Consider the following 25,459-nt stretch of genomic DNA (forward strand, 5'->3'; position numbering starts at 1 on the left):
TGAATCACTAACACTCACACAATACACAAGCAAGGGAGGATAGTTTATTCAGAAGTGCCGGTAGCCTATGCCCACCTCATCCCAAAGCATCTGTATTGAGAACAGTACAGAGTCTTCATAAAATGTAGCTCAGTTCTAGGGTGGTGTGATGCTGGCCACTGTTTGGCCTAAAAAGACTTTCAGGAACGATGTTCAAGGTAACGACATATCGAGTAAAACGTATTAAAACACAAGTTCAACCAATTTTGCCTTTGTATGTCACACTTTGTGCAAACATTCTAATTTCAACTCCAACTCGAAGCATAAAGAAAGAAAAACCTCTCACGGCACCGGAGCGCTCCCGCCCCCCAGAGGTTCTCTCCTTTGCTTTTTCACTCTCTAGTTGCCAGGGTTTCCGTGTACGCGCGACTCGAGCGGAGACGCGCAGCTCAAACCCGTGAATAGCCAGACATGGCGGCGGATCTAAACCCGGACTGGATCTCCTGTCTCCCTTCTTCGTGGAGTTCTGGGGTTACTCGGGACGGACGGATTTTCTTTATCAAGTAATTATCTATTGGATATACGGCCCGGATGTATTGACCAATCTTTCGATAATATTTTTTCACTCTCGATTTCCCCTCATGTTCACCTTTCCCGTTTCTTATCAACAGTGAAGAAGCAAAGAGTACAACCTGGCTGCATCCAGTCAGTGGAGAAGCAGTCATCACAGGGCATAGGAAAACTCCAGGTAAGTACACCTCATCAAAGTTTCCAGTATTGCAGCAAAGATATCTCTCATCTTTAACGTATGTAACGTTAACTCACACAATATCATAACGTTAGTTCCAAAAGTGTATGTTGTATTTGTCTACTACCGGTTTCAGTTCAGCTGTGGCAAATTAACCAGACATTTGTACCTAACACCAGCCCGCTAAAGTTAACCGAATTTAACGGCTTTATCGATAGTTGTGCCAACAGCCGTTGTAGTGGGTAGCACACGTTAAACTGCTAATCGTTTGGCAGGTAACGTTAACAGACGTACGTTAGCAAGCGCTGCTGATTGTATTCCATAGTCATCTGGTAATGTAAGTAATGATTTCCAATACGTTTAAAAGATCTTGGTTTTTACCAGAGATTTTGTACCACAGTTGTTTTTAGCCCGCGAAGTTGGTGCTTACTGGGTCTGGCGGAGCACACTGCGGTTTGTGAATTTAAAGCTCTGCGCGCGGTGATTGACAAGCATGCAGTTCATTAGTGAGTGTTATGTGCTCAGTCTCAACGTGATTAGCTAACTTAGCAAGGTATTCAGCATTGGACTAGACTCGCATACGGGGGACATCAGTCATCAGCACTACAGCGAGATATAATCAAATAATTGTGCATATTACATAAGGTATTACTCTGTAAGATAGCCCCATTCTTCAGGACACATCAAGTTATCAAAGCAACAGATTAACACTAGATGTAGCGTTCCTTATTTGCTTACAGTGAGATAACAACAGATAACATTCCATGACTAACGTTAGAAGAGTTGATGCTGATGAGGCAACGAGTAGCCTAGCGCAGATTCTAGATAGACTACTCTGACGGCTACCTTGCTGCAGGAGGTTGAACAGATCAAGCGGCAGGTTGCACCGTTTCTGTGACTATCATTTAGCAAGTAGTAGTGCAGTAACATTAGAATACTGTTTGTCCTCCTGACGTTCGTCTGGCTTGGTGTCTGACACCCGAGCACAGGTCCTTACATTGTGTGCCTTTTGCATTCATGCTGATCTGTGCTGTTCTCTCTTTGTCCCTTATAAACCAGATTTACCGACTGGATGGGAGGAGGGATATACGTTCGAGGGAGCCCGATGCTTCATCAAGTGAGTTAGTTGTTCACATCTCTTTTTCTCCGGCTTGCTTCTCTCTCTGTCTTTCTTTCTACCAAAATCTGCCAGCTAAGACCAAACATATGATGGAGATAGCCTGTCACTCACTTTGGATGATGGACATGCTGGATACTGTCCTGAATACTGACACACCTAGTCATCACTGTCATTGGATTAGATATGTGAGTCAGGTGCACAATGTTCTGGAGAGCTCAACATTTGATACCATGCTCTATTCTATGCCGCCATTAGACCATTCAGATGTCTCCCAAACATTGAGGACTGTGATAATATATGTAGTGGAGCAGACAATGAGGGAAGGTTGGTAGCTGTTTTGCTGTGTAAAACTGACAAGGGAAAAGGAAGGATGATAGGCACCGCCCACTTGGACAACTCAGAGCAAACACCCAGCACATGGTTACATGAGAACCTTTACTCTCTTGTTTGCATGTTATATCTGCAGAGTTAATCATTACCACTCAACATGATTTCCCCCAGTTGCATTATGCGGCGCCTGTGTAAGGTGCAGGGTAGGCAGTGTGTAGAGTATTTCAAATTCTACTTCCTTGTTTGTGCTTTACCAAGCCCGCCTTCCATGTTTCAAATAAGCAGCCGTTAATGACATCACTATGTTTACGTTCAAAATACTACGTTCACATTCAGCATTCAAGTTGTTACATACTGTAGAGCAATGGTTCTCAACTGGTCTGACTTTGGGACCCACAATTTCCCATGTTCATAAAGTCGCGACCCATATATTTTTTTTAGCGTTCAAGCCATGGATATGGCGAGCTACATGGTAAGACAAGCGAAGTGCCTGTAGGCCTACAGTACTTGTTTGGCATTAGCCTACATTTGTGAAGTCTTCAACTCTTGATGTCACCTTTCAAAGTACTCTACAGGTATGACTTTGACAGGGGTACCTTGTTTCTATGTGGCATTTTAGTTTTGATGGTTTCATGCTCTCATGTGCCAGCCATCTACTGCACACCACACAATGGGGTTTCTATCCTATTTTGTCCTCAGTTTAAGCGAATCCATATCTGAGCCTACTGTAGGCTACTTCAAATATTCAGAGTAGCAGCCTACTTCCGTTTACCACTAAAATTATCTAACATGACCTGTCATAAACATTGTCTATGTCAATGACAATGACTGATTTGTAGACTACAAATAAAGTTTATCAAAAAAATAAAGTTCCAATATTAGATCTGATAAGGTATCATTTTAAATTGCTGATTTTTAAAATTTATTTTTAACCACAAGCTCTGCGACCCACCCAGAACGGTTCCGCGACCCACTTTTGGGTCCCGACCCACCAGTTAAGAAACACTGCTGTAGAGGGCCCGCACGGGTTTAACCTGGGCCAGTCAGGGGTTTTGAATCGCAGACCTGTAGCAGAAGTTCTTTTCTGTCTTCTGGTTTGAAATAAGTACTGAATGTGGGGATGGCAGACAGAGTACTACTGCAGTGATTTTGGTCTCAGATAGGTCATGCTCATGTTGCTGATCTAGGCACGGCATTTGATGCCTGATTGACAAGTTGCCTATCTTGTCATTTGTGCCTGTGCTTTCACTCTAGTTCTCTCTCTCTCTCTCTCTCTCTCTCACACACACACACACACACACACACACACACAGTACCCCACCCCCCTTTCTCTCCCTCCCTTATTCTGTCTGTTGCTTGATCTGTCTGGATGTAGAATCTGTAGTGTCAGCCCCAGCTCAATCCTCTTCTTCTTAAACGGGTGTCAGCCGCCCCAGGGGGCCGTGACAGCTTTGGCCCTGTTCCTCCTCTCCCTGCCTGCCATGCCAGGAGGCCGCTTCAGTGCTGAGCCACAGTGCCTGTGTTGTTCTCTGTGGCAGAGTGAACAGGGACTTGATGGCAACTGTATTCACCTGTCTGGTGTACGCTTAGGTGTTTGGTTGAAGGAGTTGAGAGGGTGCAGCTGCTACAACACTACCAACCCCCCCCCCCCTACCACTACCACCCCCCCCACACACACACACACACACACACACACACACTCTGTTCTCACTGCCTCTCTCTTTCCCCCTTCTTTTAGTCATTTTTAGTTTCATATTACATGCGGGGCAGATGGCAGATTGCCAGAGATGTGAGCTGAGAGGCAGCCGTTTAGTGCTAGCCAGGGCACTTCAGATGACAGAAAGGAGCTTTTTATCAGCTGGCTAAAGTTTCCAAAGGCTCTTAATAAGGGCCCTCCATTCATTTTGAATAATAGAACAGAGTGTGTGGAGGAGAGCTCTGTCAGAAGGGTGGCGTCTCCTCTCGCCACTAGGGAGCCCTGCGTTTGGCTCGGTCGGGCGGGGTGGTCAAAGCTCCAGCTATACGGGCGCCGAATGCACAGTACTCAAACCTGTCCAATTCCTTTCACGAGGAGTTGTATGATATTGAGGATCTTTCCGCTTCTGGTTTCGTCCTGGCCTGGAAGGGGGTTTGTGGCGTTGCGTTGTTGGCTCTTCAATGCCTGCAGCACACACACACACACACACACACACACACACACCTCACTGAGCCCCTGGGAGCGAGATAGGGAGCAGCTCAGCTGTGACCTGTTAATGAGCACGTCAGTGCGAGCCCCAAGACGCCGGCCACTGCGGACCTGTCACCACGAACCGCATGGCAATTACAAGGGATTTTCATTGTAAAACGGTGTCGACTGAAACAACCTCAAGGCTCCGCCGGCTAGGAGAGACGTTGGCTAGGTCTACTGTCTGTGAGGAATTAGTTGTAAGCAACCTCAGAAGTCCCAAGAGACAACTCGTTAGTCTGGGAGGGAGTGATGTGAGGCTAGGTTGGGTTTCTTTAAGGGGAGACAAGGCACCAGAGGGAGTCTTGATTGACTGTGGTTTATATGTATGCATTCTTTTTGATCTTTTGCAAGGAAGTCCGTGCTCCCCACTCCCACCCCCCACATCAATTAATTGTCTGGGAAGATGTTAGGGTTTAGCCTGTGGCACAATGCCTTATTTCCTTGCTGCGTCAAGGAGACCTCTCTAGAGGTCAGTTGGCCACGGCTGGAGGTGTTCTCTTTCACTGCCTGATGAAAAGAGGCTGTTGTTATGGAGAGCCGGTGGGAGTGGCCAGGGAGTTAACTGGGATAGGATGGAGCTGTGGAGCAGATGAGTGAGGTGAGAGCCGTGCTGCTGACAGTTGCCTCGGCCGAGGATCATCAGGACTCGTGAAGCTGTGGTGACAGGTCCCTGTCTCTGCTGCCCGACCGGATATGCTTAAGCTCTCCTCTCTATCCCCCTCTCTCTTTCTATCCCCCCCCCTCTCTCTCTCTCTCTTTCTCTCTCCCCCTCGGCGAGCATGGCCTGTCTGTAAGCATTGTTTGTGGCTGGGGTGATTTTAGTAAACATGCTCCAAGAAGAATGTTTATTCATTGTAATCTGGACCCCAAATTACTAGCCTAACATGAGAGAATATAGTGATAGAAGAACATCATGCACAGCATGCATATTTTGCCTGGAGGCCTGACTTAACTTTCTCACGCTTCAGACATTGTGGCTTTGGACAGGTTCATGGTCAGAGCCAAAGTCTGACAAGTTGTCTCCCTGTTTTGATGCAACAGTTTCAATCTCTGTTTTGTTCATTTTGAAGGAAAAACGCTTAATTTCTAATTTATGTTTCTCTTGCTCACTCCCCTCTGTGCCTGTCTGATTATCAGAAGTTACTGGTTAAGACTCTCTTATTGTAGTGTCTGTCATGAAAGCGACATTCACATGACTTAGGCTATTAGACAATAGACATGGCAAATTACAACACACTTTTGAAGCAAAATAATAGCGCAGTGCTGCAGTCTTAACGCAGGAGGCACAGGAGCAGAAACTCTCTAAACGAATTGTCACACGAAATTAACTCGCTTGTAAGTCAACTAAAAACTTTGATCTTCCATGAACAGTTTTGAAGCAATTAAAAGAATTTAGGGATTTCACTCGGTCCCTGGTGTGACTTATTCTCCGTGAAATGAGGCTTAATGAAGATGTGACAGAGTCGCGATCAGAAAGGCTCAATAAACCAACCCCTGTTTACCGCTACGTCAGGAAGAGGATGGCGTGGACTGCAGGGCAGCTCCTCTGAAAGAGTGTGGCAAGGCTGGTGGCTTCACAGCAGCCCAGAAGAAGATATTTGTGCTGATGCGGCCAGCGCCATGATGGTGCCTGCGGAGGGTGGAGAGGGTGGGGGAAAGGGGGAGGGGGACTGAAGTCCTGACTAATGCTGCGGGACCGTCAGGGGTGACTTGATTTGTTTCTGGAACCTGAACCTGAATGAGCAAAGGTCACCGGCGGATGATAATGGAATCGCTTGTGGCCCGACACAAGGTGTTAGGCTGGGGATATATACTTGCTTTCTGACCAGGTATTCGCATATGTTCGCATACAACTGCGTTATGAGCAAATCCTTGTCCAAGTATTACACATGTTACTGGAGGACTCAACCAGAGTGCAGACCACAAAATTCAAATAAAGCTGGTCTTGCATGCTTATTTACTTGCTGCGTTTACTAAACTCTAGGGTTCATGTAATTGCATCATGGAGATGCGTCACTTTAAGATGTGCACAACTCACGACTCATCGAACAGATACAGGATACGTGTGGCAGCCATGATACGTTGTTAAAGCCAATTATATCCCTGACCTAACTGTGCTAATCATTCGGCTGGCCTGCTGGTCTTAACCGTTCGTAAATTAAAAATGTTCATTTGTTTAGAGCGTCACACTCTCGGAGCATCCAGAGCACGGCAGATTGAATTTATGAATGGACCCCTAGCTTCTACTCTAATCAATGGAACTGGCTACACCAGACGTGATAGTGACGTGTAGGTTCGCAAAAATTAGACCAGATTTCTAAAACTCCAAAATTAGACCAGTCTTGTTTTTACGCTCTGCAAACGGAGAGCTTCACTTGTGGACGCGGTGCAGCCTGGACCTTACACTTCATTTCAGACAACTCGGAAATCAGATATATTCTATTTCCCAATTTCATTCCAGACAAACTTGAAGGTCATGACTTCTGACCTCCTACTGGGAAAAAGTACAATGGAACGCCACTTGAAGTCAGAGTTCCCATTTCTGAACTCGGTGTAAGTCGATTTACCTCAACTTCAAGGTTGAAATTGAAGTCCGACCTCCGATGTCCGAGTTGTCTGGAATTCCGCATTAGACACAAGTGTAAGCTATGCACCACACCACTGTGGTTAGGGAGAGGAAGTAGAACTAGGGAATGGCAGAGACCCACTCTTACTGTAGGTGTGTTTAGTGAGGGGAGGAGACACGTCCCGGTATTTTCTCTCCCTCTGTGTGTGTCGTATGTAAAGCTGAGACTAACTGTCTCACCACCACATTTCTATCCTGTTTGGATACACTGTGGTTTATCTGCTGTTTGTTGACTGTTATTATCAGGACAGGTGGTGTGAATGGGGCAGAAACTTACACAACTTCTTTTCCTGGACATGCAATGCAAAAACCAACGATGTATGTAGTATGATTGTATAGAAACCCTGTGCAAAACCATGGTGTCGGACAGGAGGACACAGGCTTGGAAATAAACAAGCCGAGCAAGGCCATCAGAGGGCACCCAGGACATGGCAGGCGGCGTCAATCCCATAGGCAAATGGGCGCACAGAATGGCAAGGCATTCCTTCTCTCAACCCCCCCCCCCCCGCAGTCTCCCCCCCTGCTGAAGCATCAGCCTCCCTCTCTAGCACCATGGCTCATTGCGCTCCTGCTCTCTCTCTGACTTGCATGCACAGCGATCTGCGTTTGGGTAACTGATGACCTCATCCCGAGAAATACTAAAGTGGCAGTTTGCAAACCAGAAGAGCAGCATCAAGCGGTCCGTCCCCATCAGCACACCTAACTACTTTCATGATCACGCACTTGGAACCCTGTCAGTGGGAAAGCAGTGTCTGTTTTGGTTATCATTGTCAAGATTATTACATCAACAGGCTATCCCGACATGCTCAGACGATCTGTTCAGACAGATTTAGCTCACAATTCAGGCCGGCTCTTTTAGCTTTGTCTATTCGCAATGGATCTGATGAGAACTCTGCTGGAAATAGCAATGACATAGTCTAGTCTGTGTGTTTGTGTGTGTGTGTGTGTGTGTGTGTGTTGAGTGGACCCCACCCCCCCATATTCACATACACATACACACACACCCGTGCTTCCTCCAGGCGGAGAGCCCTTCTGGCAGCAGTGGCTGTGAATCTCTCAGCAGAAGGGCTTTATGGGGCCTGCTGTGGCTCTCCCCGCTAATGGGATAATCCAGATATCAGTGAATCAGCCTCCCACTTTTTCACACACCGCACACTTTCCCTGTCACACACACACACACACACACACACACCAAACACCAAACCTGTCCCTCTGAAGCTCACACACAGATAGACCTTCATGCACACATGTTCTCCCTTTGTCCATCACTCTTGAGCTTCATCCACACACACACACACACTATCCTGCCCCACCCCCCTCCCCCCCTATTCTGTGCCCTGGCCTGATTATCTCCACTCCCCCCTCCTGCCGTTGAGCTGGAAGACTAATCACTTATTGAACATGTCTCTCATCCCTGTGCAGGCTTTCTCCAGATCAATGCCGCTGAGCCCAGACCCCTTCACCAGCAGCGACACGCACTGATTTATGTCCCAATTCATTCTCGTTTTCTTCAGCTCGGCTCTGAGCTTTAAATGTTTTTCTCTGGACTGTGGAGTCTATTCCCTTTAGGAAACAAAAAGAAAACAAATTCATGTTAGTACCTTCCCTGTTACTTTTCTTTTTAGGTTTTTAATTAATCTGCTAATATTTATTTCTTACATGGTATATTATCAATGAAAGCCTTTAGGTTACAAATAAGGTTGATTGTATTGGTCACTCTCAGATGTTGTGTCGTGAATCATTTCTCATTTTTATTTGGGTGGGTGCATGTGTCGTTGGCCTTGTGGAGGATTAAAATGATTGACAGCAGCAGTGTTATGCTTATTTGTCAACAAAGGGTGATTTTTCTTTACCCTGCAAAGACCCTGAGCTAAAGTTCTCATAGAATCTCTTTTCAGTCTGACAGATTATAAATTTGCCTCTGTTACTAATCTGGAGGGTCATGTAATCCATCCGTCCATCCTGAATGTAATCTCACTCTAACCAGGTGGTCAGGCAGGAGAGCTATGGAACCAGGTTGAGGGAGTGAAATAGCCAGGCCAGTGATGGTGTGTGTTGGCATAGAGATTTGGGACAGAGCCTGAGCACGCTCCATAGAGCACATGTTCCTTCTTTGGGGCCCAGATTTGTTCAGGCAAATTTACTCTGGTACATTGGCTACAGCTCCCACACTGTGCACTTTCTCACACTTCTCATACCTTCCCTTGTCTCGTCTCTCTCTCTCCCTCTCTTGCTCTATCTGTCTCCCTCAATCTACTCCTTGTCTCACCTTCCCTTGCTTTGTTTCTCTCTTTCAGTCTCTCTCTTTCTTTTTTGCTCTCTCTCACTCGGTCTCCCTCAATCTACTCTTACCTTCCCTTGCTTCGTCTCTCTCTCTCTCTCTTTCAGCCTCTCTCTTCCTCTCTCCCTCACTCTCTCTCCCTCACTCTCTCTCACTCCTTCTCCCTCGATCTACTCCTGCTTCATTCGCTCCTAAATGTGCTAAGAGTGCTGGCTGCCCAGCTGGCTGGTGCTGCTATTGAATAGGGCCCGTAATGAGAAACCAGCGCGGAGAGCACTGTGAACCTGCTGGGCTGCTATTGAGTTAATGAGGCATGTGCCCGTGAGAGTGCTGTGGAGAGCCCCCTGTTTTAGGAAAGAGCTTAGCGGGATTTGTTGAATTAAGAGCCCGGTCAGGCTGGGGAAACGCGATGACATGCTAAAGTGTTTGCCCGGGAAATGGCCGGTGAATTTCAACACCCTGTAACACACGCCTCCTTCCACCTCTCTCCTCCCCCTCATAGTGTTTTCCTCCTTAAGCTAACAAAGGGGGTTCTAGAATCCATACTTCTTCCTCCACGCTCTGAGCCATGGAGTTATGCTGGCTAGTTCAGCTGCAGGTGCAAGGTTGGCTTAATCAATGTGGTGGTAGCTGCTCCACTGGTCAATTCAGTGGAGGGTGGTATTGAACCAGCCACAAACTTAAAGGCCATAAAGATGCAGATTGTTAGATGGACTTCCCCTAACCTCACTGACAGCTTAGCATTTGCAAGTTGAAATCGAAGTTCAGATCAAAGATCCAGTGTATGCGTTGTAGTGAGATTCATCCGGCCATGGTTTCTGTTGGATTCATATCACTGAGCTGATAGCAGGTCTTGCACAGTTGAATGTTTATATATTGCTTACGTATCTGATGTATTTTTGAATGTAATTTCAATACTGTTGCTAGTCATCCAGAGGAATGACATCAGCTCCGAGCCTTTGTGGGGCAACAGACACGTTAATGGGAACGTTTAGCTCCTCTTGTGTAAACTGGGGCCTCCTGCAAATCTAAATATTGAACTCCACTGAGGCATCCGTAGTCTCATTACTACAACTTCATCTCTCTTAAATAATTCAGTTCACAGTTACCACACACAGCTTGCCAACCATGTCCAACCATTCGATGTCCTGTGTTTGTATTTGCTTTCTCCCCTGGTGATGAGGTGAATGTCTCATCCTTGGTGACGATGTGGTAAACCCTGAAAAGTGTTTTTTTCCCCCGTCAGCAGTCCATATCTCACTTGTCTGAGTATGTCTGCGTATACTCTTAGGGTTATTTGATGAAAGAAAGTGTCACATGGATTTAGCCAAATCATCAAGATGATGTACACTGTGCTGTTTCCACCAGACTTACGTACTATAGACAACTAAGGATTTAACTTTTCACTTGATGAGCAGTGTGAAAATCAAATAGGGATGCTTGTCTTTCTATGGCAGTGATTGATTGGAATACAGCTGGACCAGTGTTGATGTTTTAGTTACTGATTACAGCCTACAAGAGAAATATTTCTCCTCTCCATCTGTTTTCATGACGGCTATCGGAACATGACGCCAGCAGGCTTTGCATCAATATTCCCAAAAAGGATAGATTTCTGCAGCTCTCACACTTATGTTTGGCCTGCGTCATTTGAATACTAATCATTTTGTCTTTGCACAAGGACATGAACAGAATCACTTTCACGTTGTGAAGCCATCATTTGAGGCAGAATACAATGCATGAACAACATACATGAAGCTGTAATGATCACGTCATGATGATCCTGGACTCTCTTTTGTCCGTCCTCTGTCCCTCTCTCCCATTTGTCCTTCTCTCCGTTAGTATGATTTGCCTCATGTGCTTTCATGTCACGGGTTATGGTTTTTTTGTCTCATCCATTTTTAACACTTGATGTCTAGTTTTGGCATTATTACGCAATCTCTCCCGTTCTCACTGTTGAGTTTAATTCTGTCTTCCCGGCTTTCTGTTTTTTTTCCCCCCTCTGCTTCTGCTTTTTGTCTATTCTCTGTGTCTGCCTCTGCCTTTCTCTCTCTCTCTTTCTTTCTCTCTCTCTCTCTCTCTCTCTCTCTCTTTCTCTCTGTGAAGTGTATTTCTGAAGTTAGATCCCCGGCTGTAAAGTGCATAAGCTCTTATCTGCCATCGGCAGGCAGAGAGAGCGCCGTGGCACCCGTGAGGAGGATTTGGGTTTCATTTAGATGAGTGACATGCACTCCCAAAGTGGGGGAATAGGAGGGAAGGAGAGGGGGCATAATCTTCCCCTCAGACAGTAAAAGCACTTGTAGAAGACGACCTGTAGAACCAGGCTGCAGTGGCAGATCTCATTTAGTCTCAGTCTCAGTCCAGAGGGATGCTCTGTGCCAGGTCTCTAAGAGAGGCTGACGGGGTTGCCTAGTGTCTGTCTGGAACTCTGCGAGAGAAGCAAAATTAAGCTGCCGGGTTTAGCGTCTTTTTTTCCTCTCTCTTTCTCAATCTCTCTCTCTCTCTCTCTCGCTCACTCCCTCTTTTCCTTTCTTCTGTAGCACCTGAGAGTTATGGGTGGGAGGGCCGCTTACACCTAGACAGGATTACGCAATAGTTTCACTGTCAGGCCTGAGGAGAAGTGAGGCAAGGTGAAGTGTGGGAAGAGGTGGGATGAGAACAGGTAAGAACAGAAGAGAGAGAGGGGGCGAGGGGGAGAGAGAGAGAGAGAGAGGGATGGAGGAAGAGGAGAGAGAGAGAGAGAGGGATGGAGGAAGAGGAGGGAGAGAGAGAGAGAGGGATGGAGGAAGAGGAGAGAGAGAGAGAGAGAGGGATGGAGGAAGAGAGGAGAGAGAGAGAGACAGGGTAGAGGGTTCTGATCTACACAGATATTCAAATTACTATGGTTAACCGTTCAAGATATGCTACACAGATATTAAAATCCCTATTTGGTTATTCTTTAACGCAGTTAAAGTAGAAGTGGTAGAATATTTTAAATGATTCATATGCACAGCTCTAGTATTGATGAAGCATGAGGTGTGTTTCTCCAGTAGACTCCTGTTCTGGGCTTGTGATGAAATTGCATTTGTCATCTTATGTTATTATTAGGGGAAGTTTAGAATGCAGCAACTCTCTGGAATGGCATCATCCTTCAGGAGGGAGGCTGTGGAAGTGATGCATATCCTCCCAGCACTGGGGTGAAGCAGGATTGGTGTCCCCTTAGTCACTGCTAATGCTGTGATTCACATTTGTGTTGACTCACTCGGTCTCAGTGTAGTGAAAAGTCTGTTTGTGTGTGTGTGGAGGGGGGGCGGGGGGATTCTTTATGGCCATTCATTCATTCAGTTTCTCTTTTTGGGGATTTTTCCCGAGAACGAGTCTTGCTGTGTTTTCAGACATCTGGCGTAGGTGCAAAGAGTCTGTGTGTATGTGTGTGTGAGTGTGTGTATGTGTGTGTGAGTGTGTGTATGTGAGTGAGTGAGTGAAGAGCGAGTGTGCGCAGAACCTATTCGCAGATTCTCATGACATCAGTTCTCAGCGCGGTGCGGTGCCAAGTCTGATGATGCTCGTTGAATGTTTTATGTCTTTCAGCAGCAAACTGACCTGCATTTGTACAGACAAGACAAGTCAAGTCAGTCTGCCTGAGTTTTATTTATTGTGCCCATCTGAGTGCCCTTTAATCTTCTTTTACTTTCTTGACTATGTCATCTGACACTTCTCAACAGCTCAGTGCTGGAATGGGGGCTAGGGGGTGGAGGAGGGTGTATTGAGTAACACAACCTGTTTGTTGAGCAATCACATGAATGGTCCTTAGTTCTGACTGGAGCAATCACGATAAGTTGCCCAATGGTGTTTTTCAACTGTCCAGATGAAAAGTTGTAGAGGATGCTGTTATGGATTCACCAAAGAGATGGATGTGCTGACTTGACAAGCAAGCCTCACCTGCCACCTCTTCTACCGTCAATAGAGCGTCCAGGCCTTGGTTGAACCCTAATGTAAAACCCAATTGTGCGTGAGGTGGATCTGCTGATGATGCTCTTCCCTGTGTGTGTGTGTGTGTGTGTGTTCTTATCCTGACACTCCCTTGGTGACACCAACTCACTGTAGCCCCGGCAGCCTGCTGTTCTCCCAGTGGATCGTGTTGCATTTCATCAGTGGAGCGTAATTGCATTTGCCAGATTTAATGGACTAGACCAGGGATGGGCAAACTACGGCCCGCGGGCCGGATCCGGCCCGCCAAGCACTTTCATCCGGCCCGCCGAGCATTTCATTTAGGCTAGTTATCAGGCTGCTCGCTATTTTTTTCCTGCGATAGACGTTGGTTAGCTTTACTGCAAACTGCTTTTCACTCTCCTTAGATAACGTTTACAATGTCAATGTCAAAACATGATGTTTAATAGAGATAACATCATGTTAAACTAAGTTAACTCTTAGTTATCTCCTTTGCAGCAGATCTAACGTGAACATATGCAATCCATTTAATTGGGAACGCGTCTGCACTCACGAGAGGGAGAGAGAGCCGCAGGTTCCAGCTGGCTTGTGATTGTTGATAATTGATATCTCCTCCTTATAAGAAAGTTTTAAAAGGAAATCATGAAGGCAACAGTAGTTCTCACTACTGACCATTTAAAAACTGTGAGAGGGCCCAGCCGTAGGTACAGCACTGGCCATAGTGGAGCAGGCAGAAGATCATTGAGAAATAAACGTGAATTAAAGCGACTGTCTTAAAGCGATAGTGTACAATTTATACATTTGTTAAACAGCATAAAATTAGCAGTATTTTTAAAACAAATTAGCAGTATTTTAAAACAAATACTTTTCATACTAAATTATAGGCTATAAAAAATGTATTTTTTTAGGCGTGTGTCGTGGGGGGGTTTGTGTGGCCCGCCGGCCAATTTTCAAAACCCAATGTGGCCCTTGAGCCAAAAAGTTTGCCCACCCCTGGACTAGACACAGTAACAGAGATTGCAGTAACGATACAAGACACAGTGGCTTCTGCTGACTTGAGATGGTGCTAGATGGTGTGGCTGTCCTTTGCTGATCGTAGCAGAACCGTAGATCACTCAGACAGTTAGGGAGAGATAGGTAGTCAGTGGGAGTGGGTGAGGAGTGAGGGAGGAGAAGTTATGCGAAGGTGGAGGTCTTCAGCTGTTTGTTGCCTATCTCTCTGATCTTATATAGTGGGGCTCTGATGGTAATGTGTTTGGAGGTCTGGTGAAAATGAACATAAGGTGACCACAACATTGTCAATGAACAATGGCTTTTTGCCATGATTTTAATCCCCTGCCTTTTACTAATTACATTTAGAATGGAGATCCGACATTGAACCAAATATTTACTTAATCCCAGTCTCGGGCACAGACACCATTTTTTCTTTAACGAGTTGTGCCAGGTTTGATTACAAATACGAAGACTTAACCTAGGTTTGCGTGGGGAGCTCATTTTGTGGCTCCTTTTGAATTTGGAAAAGGCTGCTTCTCCTTAATGCCTTCTCTAGCGAGCCTGTGCCATGAGTGACTGCTCCTCACAGACACTCTCTGCTCCTGTCCATGCCAGATCCTGAGCCTGCGAAGCCTACGCGTCTTGGAGGAAAGCCAATGTTCATGGTTTCCTTAATGATAATTCTCTGACTGCAGTCTAGACCTCTCAACAGCCGTCACTGAGGAGCAGTGCAGGACAGCCATCATTGAGTCGTGGTCTAGTGCAGGGAGTAGGAGATGTACAGTACGTAGCAGACCGAACAAGCTTTGTCTTTGTCACTCCCAATCCGGCCAGGGTTAAGTGATGCATAATTGACAGGCGTCAAATCCTTTTAATCTGGGTATCTAGTTGACTGAACCCCATGAGGCCTGGCGCTTACTGTAATCTCTGACATTATGTAGCCTTAACTAGATTAAAGATCATCAGCAGTGATCTTAGCTGGGGTGTTGGCTGGAGTTATTATTTTTTTCCTTCTGGCTGAGCACTTTCAATTAAGAATTGAGAGACTGGTGTAATGGCTGGAATGGCAAGGCGGGGTTGGGGTGCTCTAATTGCGCTTCGCAGCTTCTGAGGACAAGATTGTGCCCACAGGGGTTCACAGCCAGCCAGATTGCCAGGGACACTGTAACCAGGGCATGTCACAGAAACGTTTCCAACGTGTTATTGCGTTTTCTTCCAAGTTCGTTCTCTCTGCTTGATTGAGTCAACAGGTTTCATTTAGGCTCCGATTTGCACGAAAAAGCTACCGTGTTTTGCTGGTAATGAGCGCTCGTCTTCATCAGGCCTTAATTAGCGATGATGTGCCCTGCGTCATGACTCTTGCGAGTGGAAGCACTGTAATTGCGTGGCTTCTGCTTATTTCCCTGTGGCAGCGACTCGTGGCTCGACTCGGCCCATCATCAGCAGAAGTGCCTTTACTGCATTCATACCTCTGAAGGCTCTCGACAGCACCAATCAGAAGGATGAGCGGACCCACTCCCTCTGTTCTCTTTATGACTGGTCCAGTCTGTTTGAAGAGGTGCTGCTTGCTCTTTGGTCAAATCACAGGTTTCTCCCAGGAATAGCAAGCAAACACACACGCACACACACACACACACACACACACACACACACATACACGCACATACACACACACACACACACACAAACACACACACACACACGCACACACACACACACACACACACACACATACACACACACACACACACATACACGCACACATACACGCACATACACACACACACATACACGCACATACACACACACACACGCACACACGCACACACACACACACACACACAACATGCAGCCACTACAGACAGCTGATTAAGTTCTCTGTAAATGTTTTTTTTCCTAAACCAAGCCAAGGTTGCTCTTGTAAGGGAATGTTTAAATGCATGGCATTTTTGTTGGTTATTCCAAGGCTTTGATGAGGTGTTGGCTGTTTTTGTAAGATCTACAAACCCGGGGCGGTACTTGGCAGCGGGCGGTGTTCTGTGAGGCCATGACTGTGGACAGGCGGGGGGGTGCGGGGTGCGGAGGGAGCAAGGGGGAGTGAGCTTATCATGGGTAGTTTCCAGAGCTGATGACGACAGCCACCTTCTTAAGAGGAATCAGAAGCTGCCAAAACATCAAGCCAGCCCTGTTCTCAACGCCAAATGAGCAGGGGATCAGCTGGCTACTCCAATCCCAGCACAGCGAGCATGGTGCCTAATCAACAAGAGGTGCTCTCAGGTGCTCTCTTTTCTCTCTCCTTCTCTATCTCTCTCTCTCTCTCCACGTCTCCCCTCACTACCTCCCACTCTCTATTGCTCTTCACATTGTCTTTTTGAACAGGAAATTAGCCTCCCCTTGTGGAAAGGTCTCAGGATGGCTTTTCCTCCCTCTTCACTCTGCTTCCTGGAGGCTTTTAATCTTGCTTCTAAAGAAACTTTTTTCCCCCAACTTTCTTGTTTTTTCCCCTCACGATCTACTTCTGAACCATGCTCCTCTCCCACCTCTATCCCTCAGTAAAGCGTTGGTCTTGATGAGTAGCTGAGAGCACATTTGGTTGGTGAATCCCTCTCATTGTGAGGCAGGTAATGGGCCTGACTAACAGCAAGTGAGCAACAGCGTCTGACTGTCGCGTAGCATTGAATGCTTTCTGTTCATACTGAATCTGTTAAGTATGCTCTCTATTGCATCATATTTCACGTTCAAAATAGCAGAACAACAACAGACAGAAGTGTCGGTTGAGAGAGTGACAGGAAGAAAATAGAAACGGGACGACCAACAGAAGTCCTGCTCAAAACGTCGCTCCCGCGTCGCGCTGCACAGCCCTGTGTTGCGTTGCATCCAGTTAGAACATCCCAATTGAAAGCAAAGTAATCAGATTGACAAACTGATTTTTGTCGCCAACGCTCGCTTGCATCGCATGTAATCCCCCTCCCTCCAACACCTCCACGTCCCACGGGTAGGTGCAGGAGCGGACGCCTCTGCACACAGGGGATCTGGCTGAGAGCTGAAGGGTCTTTGCCTCTCATTAGGGGGAGAAGCCCAACTTGTAGCAGCTTATTAAATCTCCCCACAGCTTTGGCCGAGAGTGTTAACCGCCGCACCTCACCACCCCCCAATTCGTCCCTGCAAAGCTCAGCAAAAGGGTATGTGTTAAACGGTAAAAAGTTATACAATCATTTTTGCATTCACACACACACACACGCACACACACACACGTTTTATCATTCTCTCTCAGCCCGTTGGACATTGCCAGCCAGTTGTGCGCCAGATGGGTCCAGATGATTTGGGCTTTTTGGAGCGCTTCGCTCCGCAAATTCTTCGCAGCTGGGAGTTTTTGGAGCTTTGTAGTGTGGTGCCAGCGGAACAGGCGCTGCAGGAGCTACGCATGGGAGGCCTGAAAGGACAAATGCCCTGGGAGAGACAAATGCCCTGTTGCTGCAAGAGGCTTTGGCTGATGCCATTTTGAACCGCTCTATATATTTTTTCTTAGTGTCAGTCCCCCCCCTCTCCAAACTGAACAGAAACGCAGTATGTTTACTCTCTGTCGATGTAAACACCAGAGCCAAGCCTGAACAGAAACGCAGTATGTTTACTCTCTGTCGATGTAAACACCAGAGCCAAGCCTGCCAACAGATACGTCTGGGTGAGGACTGTGACAAAACGTACACAGGTTCTGTTTGCCTCTTTAGTATAGTATAGTATAGTATAGTATAGTATAGTATAGAGCAGTGGTACGTGTACTGTACCACCGGTGGTACGCAGGATGAAAAGGGCAATCTTGGAAAGGTGTTAAAAAATATTTTTTACAAATCTTAAGCCTACTGTATATTCTATTTGTTCTTTGTGTTTCATAATATTGTTCTCCACACTGATTTTTTAGACCAGTTGTACATTTTGATTTTGTTATTTGTTTGTCATGTAGGGCGGCTAATTAAACATGACGCCTGGAATGTGTCAATAGAATGTGTTACTTTTTTATGTGTCGGATGGTGGGGGTGCTGGTATAGAGTATGCAGACAAAGTTTGTTCAGAATTTTTATTCTTCTGTCTGTCCCTTTTCAGTCCCCAATCTGAAGCCTGGACACCCGACTGTGCTGTGAAGTTTTCAATTTAATGGGAGGGGAGGAATTTGGTTCCACTTGGTGGTTGTGTGCAGTCCCCCCTCCTCCCTCCCCCTCTTTAGAAGCTCATCTCTTCCCCCGTCCCTTGGTTACAGACCTCCCTCAGTGTTCTGTCCAGCTTACGCTGTGTGGCCACCCATCCTTTACCCAGGATGGGCTCAACTGTCTCTGACCTTACACCTCTGACCTCTAGCATCTTAACCGCACCCTCTCCTCAGGGCAGGAGCGCAGTGGTGCTCATGTAGGTCTGTCATCTCGTGGTCGAACTACATTTGGAAGACCCCAAGTACGCAGTGGTAACATCATGGTGTGTTTTATGACTCTGAGATGCATAGCGAAAGCCTGCACTGTGTGTGTGTGTGTGTGCGCCCATGTCATGATGGTTGCTGATGCCATCGCTTAGTTTTCCAGGTCATCAGTGGAACCCTTGACCTAAGGTGACGGATGTTATCTTTTTGTATAGCTGGAGGAAGCAAAGCCTGATACATGTGTCCACTGCATTCCTCTGCTAGTTGGGTTTTAGGTATCTTATCTGGGATCTGGGAAATCCTGGTCTTCAAGAATGACCTTTCCATATACAGTACTTAAAGGCACATGTTAGCTTTTGGTAATGAGCTTATTTGCTGTCTACCCCAGAGTCAGATAACACCCTCCTCTTCTCTGTGCATGCAAAAACACACTGTCAGCCTAGCTTAACATATTTCACTGGAAGTGAGTTGTTTCAGTTAGCCTATAGCTAAGGCTAACTCACACAGCATGGTTATTGCACGCGCAGAGAAAAGAAAAATTTAATTTCCCCTTGGGGATCAATAAAGTGTCTGTCTGTCTGTCTGTCTGTCTGTCAAAAGGTATATATCCTCTTACCTAATTCCAGGGTAGACGGCATAGACAAATTTCCCCAAAAGATGCCGTGTTCCTTTAACATTTGCATGCCAGTGCAGATGCATCAGTCCAGGGTGTTCTCTACTCTCAAACGAGCCCCGCTCAGATCCATTCATCTCGCATTGCACACACACTCCCGGAGCTCTCTGCTGACATCTCCATCAGTCTGCACACTTATGGGTGGAGTACACAGAGGGCTCCTGAGGTCAACCAGCTAATAACAGCAATAGCGGCACTGCCTAAGGGAAGTCTGTTGTGTGTGTGTGTGTGTGTGTGGATGAGAGAGAGAGCTTGGCCTTTTTGTAGTTTACAGCAAGTTTTAAGACTGCCCTTATGTGTAGTTTTTGTCTCTGAAGTTTACTTTATTGTACACAAGTAATTTGGAGCTGTTTGACCACTGCCCTGGTGGTCACTGTGTTCTCCCTGGCAGCTTATATGGCTCTTCTGACACCACCAACATTTTACTTTTCTTCACTTTTGGGCCAATGGCATATTTGTATTAAATTGTGAGACTTCCGTGAGAGTCCAGATTTTTGGATTGTGAAAACTGTGGCCTGCAATTTAGTCATTAGGAGACAAAACCACTTGAAGAGTTCCAGATGCGATGATCTCCAGGAAGATAGTTTGTCACTGTGACAATGTTCCTGTATCCCCGTGGTGCAGGGAAATCGGCTAAACTTATTTGCTCATCTGTTGCTTTGACTTTAGATAACATCACCATTTCAGGGGTGTACCCTCCAGATTCCTGAAGGGGATTTCTAGGAGCCGTTCAGACTCCTGTGTGTGTGTGTGTGTCGTCTTCCCCCCCCCTCTCTCTCTTTCTCTCTTTTCCACACACACACACACACACACACACACACACACACACACACACGCGTGTATTCACACACACACACGAACACTTGGAATGAGATCATGCAATCGAGCAGTGGCGTTTGGTCAGACCTGAGGTTGACTGAACTTTGTGCTGGGAGTCTTGGCCACATGACGCCATGGCTCCTCCAGTTCTCTCCCCTCTCCCCCTCATCCTACTCCATACTCCTTTTCAAGGGCTTCCCACCACTCTTTACTGTGCCAGGACAGCTCAGACTGCAAATTAAGCATTTACCATCCCCTTCAAATAGGACTGACTTGTACTACTGTATGTGTTTGATTGTGTATGTGTGAGCAAGTGTGTGTGTGTGTGTGTGTGTGTGTGTGTGTGTGTGTGTGTGTGTGTGTGTGTGTGTGTGTGTGTGTGTGTGTGTGTGTGTGTGTGTGTGTGTGTGTGTGTGTGCACGTCTGTGTGCCTTTGTTATGTAAAAGGCCATGTGATTTAATTAACCATGGACAGAGTCATTGAATACATTGATACACATACATTGATACAAACTTGTTCACACTGCTTTTAATTGCCCTCTCCTGTGAGGTGTGTGTGTGTGTGTGTGTGTGTGTGTGTGTGTGTGTGTGTGTGTGTGTGTGTGTGTGTGTGTGTGTGTGTGTGTGTGTGTGTGTGTGTGTGTGTGTGTGTGTGTGTGTGTGTGTGTGTGTGTGTGTGTGTGGGGTGTACCGTTCGGGCATCTGGTTTCCTCTTCAGAGCGCAGGCTGTGGGCACGATGCAGCCGGGTTACGGAGACCTACCTCTCTACCCAGCCCCTAATAACACCCCAACTACAGGGGCAAAACCTGGCAGCTCCACAGGGCCCCCAAACTACAGAGAGAGAGAGAGAGAGAGAGAGAGAGAGAGAGAGAGAGGCAGGAGTAATATGAGGTGAATCTCTCTCGTCTTTCGTAACCCCTTTCAGTCGAGGCTGAGGGGGGATGCGGCGAGAACAATCATAGTGACTCTGACTCAGATATGACCCCTTGTTGGCTGAGCCTGGAACAGAGTGAGGCTGACTGAGAGTTCTCAGGCTCCCCATCTCTGGCTCTGGAGTAATGCCATCATTTAGCTGAAAGAGCTGGTGTAGACAGACGCTTTTTCTCCATCTCACGGACACCCACGGAAGAATAGGAGTCCGATTTAGCACCTGAAAGAGCTCTTTGGCCTGGCTTAGCAGAGGTACCCTTAAAGCATTTACATGGATGCTTCAGATGAGAGGTTAGTGCCATAATTGGCTGTCATCTTGGCAGCAGCTTTGCCCTTTTTTCAGCTAATATGGGGCTCTTGGTTGGAAAACTGACTCAAGCCATTTTAAGTCTAGGCGAGGAGTCTAGGTCCCTCTTAATCTTTAGGATCATCTTGCTTCACCTCTAATTTTGCTTCCAGTCCTTAGACAGCCAACGTGTAGTGCTCTTCACCCCCTAATACCTTGAGGGGGCTACTCCCTTTGGGTGGTTTAGTTTTTTTTTTTTTTCCCTCTGTCAAGTAGAAACTTCCTCTACTGTTACAGTTGTCACCGGCGAGGAGGAGAACCAGACAGGCAGGTTTAGGGGTGGGTGCCCACCTCCCCTCCTCATCGGCTTGGGTTACTTCGCCAGACGAGACTCTGCTCGCACCCGCGGTGAGGGGACACTCTGGCGAGCAGCCTCTCGGGGCACAGCTGAGGTGCATGCTCAGACTTGTGGCCTCGGCTTGTCGTGTATGGGTTCACCATCGCTGAGGAATTGCGTGCATTCTTCTACCTGCATTCCTGGGTCTCAAAAACTGTATCAAACTCGTCTCTTTACTTTCCCAGAGAGAGAGAGAGAGAGAGAGAGAGAGAGAGATTGAGATTCTTATCTGGGGCAGATGATATGCTGGAATGACGAAAGCCTCTTTTGTTTCCACGACACCCAAAGCCTGGGGCAAACCTTTAACATGCATAAACATCACCCGCTACAGTGTTGTTTTGGTGCGATTTTTTGTTTTTGTTTTTTTCCTTTCTTTGTTTTTCCCACACACAAAACAAGTATTATCTTGAAGTTTTTCCTGTTCCAGCAAACGGCAAAGAGCACATGGCAGCAGCAGTGACCACACAAAAGACACTCACGGACACTCGTTATGTTTATGTGCAGCACCCCTTAGCAAAACAGTGTTGCCAATGCGTATGAGAGACACCCTCTTCTCTTCGGTGTTAACCAGAGCAAGTCATTTTTGGTGTTCGACCGAGCTGAGTCACGTCTGCTCGCTCCCTCCCTGCTGCTGGTACCCCTCGGATGACACCCCATGGTTTACTCTCTATTTATAGCCCTGTGCTATCCATTTATATTGGGGCTGATGATTATTGTACACAGAGGCCTAATGCACTGGCATCTTAGCAGGTGCAGTGTAAAGGGCTGTGTGAAGCCTCGGTAATATGAGTGACAGCTGGTGTCTCTTTTGGCGTGTCAGTTGCAGGGCCGAGGCTGTCCTGCACACAGGCGCTGCTGATGCCTCCGTGCACCTACAGGCATGTCATGGCTCCCTGGGTCATGTGCTGCAGTGGTGCATATATGCCATTGTTCACAGCTAGTCAGCTGTGTGTGAGTGCTCCAGTTACCAGAGCATGAAACGGACAGACTTGGGTTAGGCCATATATAGCATGTATAGAGACGTATGCATATGGGGCTTAATGAAAAGGAATGGTGTGCGTTAAGTGTGCATTATTTTTGAAAGTATTTTAGTTAAGTGAGCCCTGGATATATAATGGCTGCTGAGGCTTGTATCAGGTTTTTTTTTTTTTTTTCATGGTGATTGAGACAAATGGTTGTGTCGTGTGTCATTCCATTTTCATGTACATTTAAAACTGTGCCCCTCTGGTCTACCTGCATAGCTCATATGTCCAGTAGAGGAGCTATCTGACTGCGTGCACACTACCCCACTGTGAAAAAACTTGTGACTGCTCTATGTGTGTGTGTGCGCGCGTGTGCACGTGCATTTAGGAGAATTACTGGGTGCCCTGCTGGCTAACGAGCCTGTCCAGATCTAGCTAAAGCCCCTGTATGCAGGCACAGCCAAGAGGAGAAGGATGGGGGGGGGGGGCATTGCCTGTCTCCAACTGAATCTGCTAAGCTTCAAGGATGGGATTTGCAGACGCTAAGTCCTGTCCTCTTCCCCTCTCCACACTCAGTGCCTGCTCAGTGCTCACTGCTCTCCTGCCCATGAGAACTGTGAGTCCCCCGTGAGATCACCATTAACTCCAGCGAGAGCATTTCTGCTACACCATCCATACGCCAGCTCACACAGCTATTTACTGAAACTTCTGCTTCAGCGGCAATTGTACTGTGCGTGTGTTTGTGTGTGTGTGTGTGTGTGTGTTTGTGTGTGTGTGGTGCAAACTAGAGGAACTGAAGCCTGATGTTCACCATCCCAAGTGGAGCATCTAATGGCGTGGGAGGCTGGGAGGCGTAGTGTAGCGTGGTGTGGTGTGGTGTGGTGTGGTGCGGTGTGAGTAGAGACCTGGAGTTGGGGCCTCTGAGCCTCCAGCTGCACAGCTGCCTCCAGCTATTTGTTGTGCGCTTTATGATGATTACTCACAACGGTGCAGCAGCACAGCTCCACGGGCCCTGTGCCATCACTACACGCATGTACATGCACACACACACACGCATGCACACACTAGCACACACACACACACACGCACACACACACGCACGCACACACACACACTAGCACACACACACACACACACACACACACACACGCGCACACACACGCACGCACACACACACACGCACGCACACACACACACACACTAGCACACACACACACTAGCACACACACACACACACACATGCACGCCCGCACACACACACACACTAGCACACACACACTAGCACACACGCACACACACACACACACGCACACACACACGAAGCACTCCCACCCTGGTCTGTCAAATGTGCACTGCTGCACCAGATGCCAGTGTACCCACTCTCATTGAGTCATGTGAGTGCACACTCTCACTAACCCCTCACACACACACACACACACACACGCGCGCGCGCAAATACACACACACACACACTCTCTCTCTTATTTCACCCCATCAGTCTTAACCCCTAGCCCCCAGCCTCCATAACACGCATTCTATACACCTGCACTAAACCAGCTGCTCTCTTGACCGTTCTCTCAGCCACTTATGTGAAAGACTGCAGCACCATGAAGTGTATGAACAGGAGTAACTGCTCTTCCTTTCCTTTCATGAACATGCACTTTACTGTACTGTAGCGGCTTTTAAACAGAGCAATCTTTCCATTATGGCGGCTTCTTTTAGCCTCTTTATTAGCAGCGGAATGGTTTGATTCCGTACCAATGTGCCATTTGTTGGGCACACAGCGATCTGTTTGGCCAGCTGGAAAGATGTGATAATTTGATAGCTGTCCAGGTTTCCAAGGGGAGAGCAGTAGAGCGGGGCTCAATCACAGCAGTGGTGAATAATAACGCATCTTATCACTGCTAATGGACAATGAGACCCTTCGGCAACAGAGCCGCACACTCTGTTTCATCACAGGTCCCTTGCGTTTTACAGTGTTAGGCTTCTGTGTGTGTGTGTGTGTGTGTGTGTGTGTGTGTGTGTGTGTGTGTCTGCATAAGTGCATATGATTACTCACAATAAGTAGCAGCCTTGTTCCCTCTCCTCTGTCTATTTTCACAGTCTGCATGCCTTCTCTTTCTTTCTTCCTCTCCCTCCCTCCCTCTCTCTCTCTCTCTCTCTCTCTCTCCCTCTGTCTCGACATTTCTTTCTCTATCCCTCCTTTTCTCTCTGTCTCTCTTGCTCTATCCCTCCCTCTAGCTCTCTATTTCTCTCTTTCCTTTCTCTCTGGTTTGCTCCTCTCTGGTCTCCTTTCCCTTCCTCTCTCTATCCCTCTCCCTCCCTCCCTCTCTCTCTCTCTCTCTCTCTCTTTCTCTCCCTCCATCCCTCTCTCTCTCTGGTTTGCTCCTCTCCCTTGCTCTCACTACCCCCCCCCTCCCCTGCCCTTGCTCTCTCTTTCTCTCCCTCCATCCCTCTCTCTCTCTCTCCGGTGCGCTGCTCTCTGGTCTCCTTTTCTCCCCTGTGTTCCTCTTCCTGCCCCCCAGTGCTGTGTCCGTCTGTTCCTGGATCAGCTGACGCACACAGAATAGGTGGCTTGAAGGGGAGACGTGCCCAGGTCTGTAATGCCTCTCTGTCGTTGGGATGAAGATAATGTAACATGCAGTCTGTTCCCCTATGCGTCAGGCATGAGCTAGGAACACACACACACACACACACACACACACACACACACACACACACACACACACACACACAGGAGAACCAGTCTGCA

At 47.2% G+C, this 25,459-nt stretch overlaps 1 protein-coding gene across 2 annotated transcripts in view; it reads left to right on the top strand.

Annotated features, from left to right (window-relative positions):
* Window positions 1-441: 441 nt before the first annotated feature.
* LOC143104982 (pleckstrin homology domain-containing family A member 5-like) overlaps window positions 442-25,459 on the top strand; it is a 124,401-nt gene continuing 99,383 nt past the window's right edge. For both annotated transcript variants that reach the window (XM_076269356.1, XM_076269375.1), the window contains exons 1-3: window positions 442-542; window positions 651-727; window positions 1,787-1,844. In XM_076269356.1, coding sequence (XP_076125471.1) covers window positions 451-542; window positions 651-727; window positions 1,787-1,844 — 227 coding nt within the window. In that variant the 5' untranslated portion in view covers window positions 442-450. The remainder of the gene's footprint in view (window positions 543-650; window positions 728-1,786; window positions 1,845-25,459) is intronic.

The sequence above is a fragment of the Alosa pseudoharengus genome, unplaced genomic scaffold (assembly GCF_046254945.1).
Source record: "Alosa pseudoharengus isolate Yale_2024_CS ecotype anadromous, Long Island Sound unplaced genomic scaffold, YU_APseudo_1.1 YU_APseudo_1.1_scf_10, whole genome shotgun sequence".
In the NCBI taxonomy this organism is placed as follows: Eukaryota; Metazoa; Chordata; class Actinopteri; order Clupeiformes; family Clupeidae; genus Alosa; species Alosa pseudoharengus.